This window comes from Tachysurus fulvidraco, chromosome 4 (genome assembly GCF_022655615.1).
Source record: "Tachysurus fulvidraco isolate hzauxx_2018 chromosome 4, HZAU_PFXX_2.0, whole genome shotgun sequence".
Classification (NCBI taxonomy): Eukaryota; Metazoa; Chordata; class Actinopteri; order Siluriformes; family Bagridae; genus Tachysurus; species Tachysurus fulvidraco.
Window position 1 is genome coordinate 15,283,646 of NC_062521.1, and position 10,021 is coordinate 15,293,666.

Genomic DNA, 10,021 nt, shown 5'->3' on the forward strand with positions numbered 1-10,021 from the left:
TTAACACAGGTTACTCGTGTGGGAAGTGCGGACTGGCGTTTAAACACGAAAACCCTTTTTTAGCTCACTGTCGCTTTTTGTGCACGCAAGTTAAAGTGGACATCGTGCGAGGAGAAAGCGAACAGAAACACGCTGAAACACGGCGACAACGCAGTGTCACTGACTTCCACAACATCGCAAGGGACTTGGAACATAAAAAGTCGGGCTCGTCAGAGGATCGAAAAAGAAGGAACGACGAAGCTTTGAGTCCGAAATGCAGAAAACCTGTTTTGCTGGAGAAAAAGAACATGGCCAATCATAACAATATGACACACGTCAACAAGGACTTTCCGCATGACCATGATTTTACGGAACCGACCATAAAAGTCTCCAGTTCTCCAACTTCTAAATCAAAAAGCGCCAAAAGCAGTGCGTTTGTCGAGTCCAAGAAAACGAAATCGGATCAGCCATCCAAGGCAGGGGATATAACACGAGAAAACCCATCCGTATCGACTTTACAGTTGGACAGAGAGGCTGCTTTGGGCCTTCAGTCCGACTCTAGCGCCTTTTTGCTTTGGGGTGCGCATGCGGATCAAAAGAGCGCTTTCTGCAAACCCAGCAGGCTCAGCATCCCTGAGGACCAGCAGCATCAGAGACCTATCGGCGTTTCGGATGATGTTACAGAACAGGCAGCTTTGGGATACAGACATATGTTGTCGTCTCACTTGTTTCAAGGCGACCTACCCAGCACACAAACTGTCTCGCCGGCTATCATGAGCGCTCCTGTTTCCTTGCATTACGCACCGGATGTGTGGTGCAGGAACATCAGTGGCCCTTTACAGCCCACCTCTTCTCTCAGACTTCTTCCTCCTACTCTCAGTTCTATGGCCGTGACGGTGCAGAACTGGTGCGCTAAGTGCAACCTCTCATTCCGGATGACTTCGGACTTAGTGTTTCACATGCGCTCGCACCACAAGAAAGAGTTCGCCGCCGAGGCTCAGAGTCGGAGGAGACGAGAGGAGAAACTCACCTGCCCAATCTGTCATGAATACTTCCGCGAACGTCATCATCTCTCGCGTCACATGACTTCACATAACTGATCCAAGGACTAAAAAATAATGTTTTCATACGGTTTGGTGCATCAGGTGCATCAGGCCATGCGTATAACAGAGTGCATTGATTAAAACAAGTATATATTCCTGTATGTTTACAAGCCAAATAACACCTAAAAACAACAATGTGAAAGTTGATGCAGGTCATATTCTAACATAAGTAGATCTAAATTCAAAATTGCCAACGTTAACATCTTTTAGGTCCCTTGTTAAAAATTAAAAATAAGCAGTCTAAAATAATTATTTATTAACTCCCCCCTCAGTTCTGTTGGTCTCCACGAGATGGCCACAGAACTCCACAGCAGAATATCAGTCAACATCTCATGACCTTAGTTTTCTATTCAGTGTATCTGGCTAATTGTAAAGGATGTTGAACTTTACAATACTAACATCACAATCGGGTTGCGACTAATACTGAGTTACAGTCGATAGTGCCTTACGAAGCTCAGGTTTGAGAATAGAGATCTATAAATAGACATTTTCACTAACATTTTGTTAGCAGCCAGACTAAACCATGAGTAGGGCTAATTTAGTGTATTTATTTATTTTATTATTATTATTATTTAATCTGTTGTGGTTTTGTTTTTAGTTGTTGCACTACGATCAAAAGTACTAGTTTCTTTACATATGGCATGTTCAATGTTTCTTTCATCATTATGTCAAGTCATTTTTAATCATCTCAAAGGACAACAGTGGGGTGGGGGTGGTATAGCCTTTATATATTTTGTGACACATTATTTCAGTAAAAGTCCTGCTTTAAAGACTGCAACCTGCAACACATTTGGGATTTATTCCTTATTATCACTGTAGTAATTCATTACTCAATAGTTTAAAGATTATAAGATATTCTATTTGAATTGTTGAAATGTCTGTCGAAGTAACGAAACTAGATTATTGCATTTGGAAAGATGTTAGCATACATAATGCATATTAATTGTTTAACAACAACAACAACAACAACAACAACAATAATAATAATAATAATAATAATAATAATAATAATAATAATAATAATAATAATAATTGGCTTACCTAAAATTTATTCAGTCAACAAGACATGTTCAAACAAATCAAAATAGTGTGTTTTTTTTATTAATACCTTGTCTTACTCTGACTAGTAGTCCAGAATGCCATTTCAAGACCTTTAAAATGCTTCAAGCTCAACTTAAAATGACATCATCATTAGCCACTGCATTTTAATTTAACTGTGTTCTGAAAATGTATATCTTTTGGAAATCTCTGCAAAATGTCTTTAAGGGCAAGAAGAGCAGAATTGTAGATGTTTCCATGATGTTGTATTCATGCTCCAAACTATACAGACTGAAGTGATCACATGGGATTAGGAAGCAAAATTAGTAATCATTATAGTAATTAAACATACTCTAAATACAGGCTAATGTCATTCTTCTGATGCTGATGTTTTGGTGTTTTGGTCTTGTCTTGGTGTTTGATGGTTCATAAAAATGAACATTGTTTTTCTTTTTTTTCTTTTATGCCTGTTAGATATTAGTGGAAGAAGTATGCATTCTGAAAAAGACTAACTGTTAACAGGTAGAATAAACAGATTTTTGAGTTATTCGAACACTTAGCTATATATGCCTTGACAAAGTGGGACGTCGCCTGCTTACACTCAATGATAAAGGAATTAATATTTGTGTGAATTTGTGTGTAAATGTATGGGGACAAAATCTATTATATTTTCTTGAATAAAATTCAATTCATCACTTAAAGCATGTTATTATTTTAAATTATATCATGAATAAGATATAGACCTCAAACTCACATACTCTTATGGTCCTGTAGAGGGAGCTTTTTCCTACCTTTTGAAGAGTTGCATTCAGACTGTGGAAGAGAGAGAGAGAGAGAGAGAGAGAGAGAGAGAGAGAGAGAGAGAGAGAGAGAGAGAGAGAATGTGTGTGTGTGTGTTTGTGTGTGAGTAAGAGAGAGACAGACAGAGAGAGAGAAAGAGTGCTCATGGGACTATCGTTCTTTTTTGTGAGAAATTTGTGAGAAAAATTACAGCATAATTAGTGATCAGGCTGCATTAGATGCTAATCAGATGAGAAATACTTTGTTTTGGCTGTATTCAAAATGTTTTTTCTGTTCATTCATTTAACTGGGGATTCCCTCTTGTAGATGTCTAATTTTGCCACTGATTTTAAGTGTTTTTGTGGGTAGTGGTTGCTGGCAGAATGAATATTATTAAAAAGAAATTCTAACACTCAAAGCACAAAACAATATATAAAATGCATGTTAACAAATATTTGAATTAGTAAAATACAAAATGTTTCCAAAATTATTTGCCTGCATTTAGAGGGCAATGCATCTTTATTGTGATAATTTGTGATAATGAAAATGTGATAAATTATAAATCTGGAAAATGCATTCATGAGAATCAGAGGCATTATATAAATCTTGAAATTTGTATTCTATTAATCTTTATATTATTTTTTATAATAACCTTTTGTTCTATGTTTATGTTCTGTAATGCTGCTTTGAGACATTGTCAATTGTAAAAAGCGCTATACAAATAAACTTGAATTGAATTGAATAAATATTACTAAATCTTGTATAATTTTGGAAAATAAAAAAAGCACTACTGACAAGGGTGTTTAATTTTTATTTATAGCCCTGAGTAACTGGTTAATGTTCAAATAAATCATTAGCATTTCTGGTCTGTTGTGGATGACAATGTCTTGAGTGTGTTTGAAAGGAGTGACATCATTTGTTGTGAGAAAAACGTTAACATCCTGCCCTCAAAGCCTGGTGGCTCTTGAAGTGGGTTTGAACTGACGACTAGGCAAAGCGAAGACTCATCCATCCTTTTCTTTGATGTTGAAGTGGAGAAGGCTGCTTTCAGAGACCAATCAGTGTTCACTCTTTTTACGTTATTCAGAGATCTTTACAACAAAAGCCTTTCAGTAAGAAACTGCTTTTAAAACGTCAATATGCTGTTACAAAATCAAGACTCTCACAAGTAGTTTGGAATATTTTTTAAATCCTACATAATCACTATACACATAACTAATTTCAGTTTATAATTTAAAAAAAAAATACATGTACAAAAATACATTTTCTAACACATCATATTGAAACATTGACCTTATACTGTAAATATTGTATACAAACACATTCACCCCAAATATTACACAATTAGGTCAATTATTAAATACTGTTATGTAGACATGGATAAGAAGATAATACATCCCATTCATAATTGTAATCCCCTATAGCGTCTCTGAACTCTTGATTACATCTCTAAAAGTAACACAAGCTGTCTGAGGATGATTTAACACATTGGTGACCTTGGTGAGTAGTCTACTTCTGACACACAACCACTTGGAAGTATTCCAAGGAAAACTTTTAAATATGAGTGGCTTATTGTTAGCTCAACGCTTAACAGTCTTGAAACCAAAGCCTGGTTTCAAAGCCTCATTATTAGTTTTAAAACTGAATCTCCAGCTGTGGAGTGTCTGCTGATGGTATATGATACATTTTGTGAAAACAGAAACTCAGTTCCGAAGGCAGTACATGTTTATACACTATTTAAAGTAACTTAAATGCCAAGCATAGTGACTACCTGGTGCATAATTTAAATAATCTCTGCTTCCACCTGGATATCTCTACATAATGTTTTGACAAAATCTTTTACTGTTTATCATCAAAAATAATGACTCTATTTCATACATAAAGCAGCAATGCAATAACTATTGAACCAATCTCTTGATTAATTTACATTTGTTTTAGAGACAATGTTCATCGTTAAAGATCCTCATTATAACGAAAACTGTAAATCAGGATTGAATGAGTGTGTAAAGACCTTAACATCATATATTTGCAGTGGGTACTGTACAGTATGTGGCAACTACAGACAATATGTCTCTTCACATTTTGTTTTGGTGTTGTAACCACAACACATGAACATGTTTCCATATACTGTATGTGGATATTCCAAGGACCACCGAGTGAACACTGAACCTATCGGCAGGAGCATGTCTCCACTGACATGTCGGGGTAGTTCTTTAATACAATGTTTTTGGCTTCGTCCAGGAAGAGGACGCTGAGAGGGTTCATTTTCTCAGGTACACAGCAGGGCTCCGGGATGCCTGGAATGATACCAACTGTCTTCACTATACTTTGAATGGTTGCATGGTTGGATGGGCCAACAACCTAAAATAGAGGAGAAAAAAACCCAGAGTGAATAATGTACAAAATGTAGGAAAGTAACTTCAAACACATTCTTCTCTCTGTGTTTTTGTACAGAGTATGAGAGGACACAATCTCAACATTTCAAACCACCCTTAAAAACTTTTCAACTGACTGTTTAAAGTAGTGGAAAAAAGGAAAACAAGAAAATGAGTCCCTCTAAAACACCATTAAAGCTCAAATTATGTGAACTCAATTACACTTAATGCTTGTGTGCTTGACTAATGCTGGAACTGAACGCTTTGTGAAGGAATTCTTTGAGTAAAGTCTGGCTACAAAAGACATTTTTAAATTTTTCAATATGTCTAAATGATTTACTCTAATCTATGAAAGTGTATAGTAACCAGTATAAGATGTTCAAACCTTATGTATGGGAAATTCACATGTTCCTGTGCAGTAGTAGGCGTCAAAGGATTTAGGGGACAAGATCCATTCACTCCAGCCAATATCTGCAAAATCCACCTTCAGGTACCTTCTGGAACAGACACGAGGCTCTCTCCACTGTCTCCTCCGTGCTTTCTTCATGGTTTTCTCATCAAAGCTGAGAACCTGTAACTTGTTCAGTCCATCAACATGCCCTTGGTCTTTCTTCCTCTGCTCTTTTTTAGATGTCTTTGGCTTCAGTGATAGATAAGTGCTTTCCCACTTATCATGCTCCTTGAAGCTGTTATACTCCACCTCAGGTAGCTCATTGTTCTGGATGGGGTCATGAAAATACAAGTCCCTTTTAACCCGCATATCAGGTGAAGTGTTTGAAGATGGTGTGGTCTTGTCATCTGCGGGAAATGGGTCATACCTCTGTAAGCTCATGGCCACACTGTTAGGCTCTGAAATTGCTTGGTCATTGGCATACACTAGAACGTATGGCGTTTTGAAGGCTGACAAGCGCTCCTGATACCCGAGGTATTTTTTGCCATAATCAAACTCCAGAGTTATTATAGCTTGCTCCCTGAGTCTTGCTTCCTTTATGATTTGAGACATGTCTTTTGTTTGCCATATCCCTCTACTATTTGGGTAAAAAGTGATGTTCCCAAGCAATGAGCCCAAAGGTGAATCAGAGGAATGACCTCGGAATAAAAGATGAAATGATGGCATGTAGTGATGGTTCTGGATACGACAGGAAGGACTGCGGTAGCGCTTGCAGAACCAGGACCTCTGACGTGGCCGTTTGTCAAAAGAGAAATGAAGTGTGGATGTGAGAACGGTCTCAGAATCTTGAAGCAATGTTAGATTTAGGTGATACAAAACACGTTGTTCCAAGCTTTCTGCAGGGAAACAGAGAACAACTGCTAGTTATATATGCGATGTAAAAGCAGACTTCAACAGCAGGCTTTTTGTTCTAAGAAAGGACAAAATGAGGTGATACATTACTCCTGAAGCAGCTGGAACCATGTGGATATGATTATTTAAGCTTCCTTATAAGCCTGCCTAGAATTTAGTAATGTGATATCAATAATACATTCTGATAAAACATTTTTGTAGACTGAAACAATGTTAAAATTTGCCTTTGTCATAAAGATATGTCCTCTATAGCTTTTTAATGCTTTTTTGTTCATTTTCAGTATACCTACTAAGCACATGATTACAGTTTAATGTTAAGGGGTTGGTCAGTTCAGTGAAAATCTCTCTGCTGCCACTTTTGAGACTAAACATAATATTTGAAAAATCCAGAAAATGATTTTTGACATTTGTGTATACAATATACATTTACCTTATTCTTACATAGTCGGAGAGAATAAACTTTTACTACAGTCATCACAGAAGACTGAATGATCTTGACAATATCAGTATAATTTCTTTTTTACACCACTTGGAATTCAACCTATCTGTATGGTGCACATGTGAAGGAAAAAAAGGAAAGCTCCCCAAACTCACCAGGCTTGGCTTTAAAACTTCTCACAGTATTTGTATTTTTTGGCCAGTTCTGCTCTCTGTTGTATTTCTCGTAGAGTTTGAACATATGCTGTGATACTCTGTCTGTTTCCGTGCTGTCACTGACTTCATCAGGTGGCACATCCAACACAAAGCCTGACACTTCTTGGGCAAGAACACATATGGTCGAAAAGAGCAGCAGGTGTGCCAAAACGGTGCATTTAAAAGCCATGATTAAAAAAAGAAACACAAAAAAACAAAAAAAATTCGATCAAGACAGATAAGCTTCCAAAGGACCAGCGCGCAAACTAAAAAGAAAGAGTGCAAAAAAAGTAAAAACAAAACAAAACAAAAAAAACAGATCGTGCACCCAGAGACCAACTTCACGAATTACCCGTTAAAACAAGTTTCCGCTTTAGTATTTTTTCCTTTAGTGACGCACTGAATAAAAGTGTCAGGAGAGTATCCGCTGTGTCTTGCTTAACCTGTTGAATGTGCGCTTGTTTCTTATGAGCGCCACTAAAACGTGGCTCAGAACATATGCTGCACTGGAGGCTGACGCACGCGCGTAAGAACCAACAGCAAGCAGGGAAACGCACGCAAACCTGACAGCACCCTACACCACATACTACTGATGCTATAGGAAGCATAGTATAGTATGGATAAAAAATACACACTAACCCTAACCCTGACATTCAGGGCTAGATAATAAGCGATTATTTTATCTTATACAGTAGATCATAACAAGATATTTCCTTTTCGCCCCATCTAGCTGATAATATAAAAACAATTTAAAGGATAAAAACATCATAAATCTGAAATAAACAATGCAAGAAAATAAAGATTCGACTTTCCTAAAAAGAAAGGTGTTCAGTTATGTTGTATAAGAGTCTGTTGTATAACAGCAATGCATCCTTTTATCACACATACAGTTGATGTTTGCAATACCAACTTTACATAGACATTTGAACTTTATTTTACTGGCTTTATTGCCAGACTAAAACTCCTATGAGCAAGTGATATGGTTCGATAACAGTGTCAAAAACTATAAATAACCCATTATTATTATTATTATTATTATTATTATTATTATTATTATTATTATTATTATTATTATTATTATTGTTGTTGTTGTTGTTGTTGTTGTTGTTGTTGTTAATCACACTCATATCCTATGTCAGACATCCAGTTATCAAAATAGGTAGATATTATTATTATTATTATTATTATTATTATTATTATTATTATTATTATTATTATTATTATTATTATTATTATTAGATATTATTTCAGCACAATAATAGTTGTAAAAATGCTTTCATCCACCTGATCTTAAAGTCATTATCCACTAAGTGTCAAAAAAAACCTTAGTGATTCAGTGTAACGTTTTTGCTTTTGTCACAATAGAGACAGATATAAACAGAGTTATATATCTCATTCTTTTTAAGTTATTCCCGAGTATCTAAAAAATACATCTGAAATACCGAAGGTCTTTTTTTTTTCATTTCGCAGTCTCATCAGAAGGTTTTAAATTTCCCATCAGTTGAAACAACAAAATTTTCTTTCTCAATATCACGTTTTGCTGTTTCAAATCTGAGCAGAAACACATTGGTTCCTGTTTTTTTTTAAATTATTTTATCAGTTTCACTTATAATCAAGCAACTGCACTAATCAATTACTAATCAATGCAGTTGCAGTCTTGTTTGTCAGTGCTTTTTTGATGGAAATCTTAACAACTGAGAAAAACAAATTCTACCAACTAATTATGAAGATTTACTGGTTGATTTGTAAAAGGTATATTTCCTATTTTCACTTTTTCAATTACGTTTGTGTTTGTTAGCAAATGTTAGGCATTACAAAACAATCTTTCAATCTTTAACTTTCATTGGAACATGGGCCAATTAGAGAAAGCATGTAAATACATCTCCATAAGTCATGTTTCATATGACCTCAGTTTGGCTTTTACAGTCTAAATATTCTAAACACAGTCAAAGTTTATTTTCACAATATAACCACATCAACACCAGTATTGTTTCCATCAAGTTTGAAATGTTAGACACAATCTTGTTCCCATCATTTTTCATACAGAGAGCTAAACATTCAACAAACCACATTTTAATTTATTTGCATTTTTGGCAGACTATTAATTATATTCTTTAAATGTGTGTCATTATAACAGTAAAACATGTTTATGGTTTTAGCTTAGAAAAAAAAATACTTGGACATGTTTTGGCTTCTTCTTTGTTTGATTTTATTGACACTTTTCAGTCCAATGAAATCCACCAGGGGTATGCCCCAGTCACCTCTGGTTATTTATTTATTTACTTTTTTCATTGGCGTCTCTGCGGTGCTGTTTCAACAATGCGGTTCTGTGAAAGCTCTGGGCTCCAGTGGAGAGGCTGTAACAAGCTTGGTCTCAACAGCAGCACAGCACCATTAAACACCTCCTCTGACCCTTTAGGGACCCCACCGGAGATTCCCTTTCTCTTCATCCATATCTTATGTCTGCATTAAAACGTTCTTAGCCTCTGTCCACTGGACACTGTTGCTGAGTGAATCAGAAAACAACTCTCTCACTCTCCTTCAGCGTTCCTCCTCCCAACATCCTATTGTCAGCTGCATACCATGCAAGACCAATGAGCACTCTGGGAAGGTTCAGCCATTAAGCTTCAGAACACTACGAAATACTCGTTTTAACACAAAGAAAAGCAAGTGCAGGGGTGAAGGAATCCGAATTAATTCTGGGTCATAGAAGATCTTTTGACTTTTGAGTGTCAACGTTTAGTGGCATCTCTGTGGCACCTATAAAAGTGTGGCTCTGTCATGAAATTCAGTGTTTATTTTCTTTTTAT

The 10,021-nt window shown here is 36.1% G+C and overlaps 3 protein-coding genes across 5 annotated transcripts in view; 1 reads left to right on the top strand and 2 right to left on the bottom strand.

The window, feature by feature from the left end:
• antxr1d (ANTXR cell adhesion molecule 1d) overlaps window positions 1-1,051 on the bottom strand; it is a 25,813-nt gene extending 24,762 nt beyond the window's left edge. The window contains exon 1 of one of the 3 annotated variants that reach the window (XM_047812766.1): window positions 1,010-1,051. Coding sequence is in view for 2 of the 3 variants with exons in the window: in XM_027142185.2 (XP_026997986.2) it covers window positions 724-754 (31 nt within the window). In the remaining variant the exon portion in view is untranslated. Of the gene's footprint in view, window positions 1-723; window positions 863-1,009 lie in introns of those variants that run through there. The other 2 variants (XM_027142184.2, XM_027142185.2) reach the window with 2 other exon arrangements.
• Window positions 1-3,485, top strand: part of prdm8 (PR domain containing 8) — a 4,798-nt gene extending 1,313 nt beyond the window's left edge. Inside the window, exon 4 of the mRNA XM_027142186.2 lies at window positions 10-3,485. Within this exon, the coding sequence (XP_026997987.2) occupies window positions 10-1,079 (1,070 nt within the window). The 3' untranslated portion in view covers window positions 1,080-3,485. The remainder of the gene's footprint in view (window positions 1-9) is intronic.
• A 222-nt stretch (window positions 3,486-3,707) lies between these two features.
• On the bottom strand, window positions 3,708-7,733 carry gdf10a (growth differentiation factor 10a). Its single transcript, XM_027141916.2, has 3 exons — window positions 7,173-7,733; window positions 5,661-6,562; window positions 3,708-5,261 (listed from the first exon to the last, which is right to left on the bottom strand). The coding sequence occupies exons 1-3, from the start codon at window positions 7,399-7,401 to the stop codon at window positions 5,070-5,072; spliced, it is 1,323 nt and encodes a 440-aa protein (XP_026997717.2). The 5' UTR covers window positions 7,402-7,733; the 3' UTR covers window positions 3,708-5,069.
• Window positions 7,734-10,021: the final 2,288 nt, after the last annotated feature.

Excerpts from the sequence above, each read along its gene's own strand:
- gdf10a (XM_027141916.2), bottom strand. The coding sequence starts at position 7,401 with ATGGCTTTTAAATGCACCGTTTTGGCACACCTGCTGCTCTTTTCGACC. Across the intron at positions 6,563-7,172 it reads AAGTTTTAAAGCCAAGCCTG|AAAGCTTGGAACAACGTGTT; the intron begins GTGAGTTTGGGG and ends GTTTCCCTGCAG. Across the intron at positions 5,262-5,660 it reads GTGAATTTCCCATACATAAG|GTTGTTGGCCCATCCAACCA; the intron begins GTTTGAACATCT and ends CCTCTATTTTAG.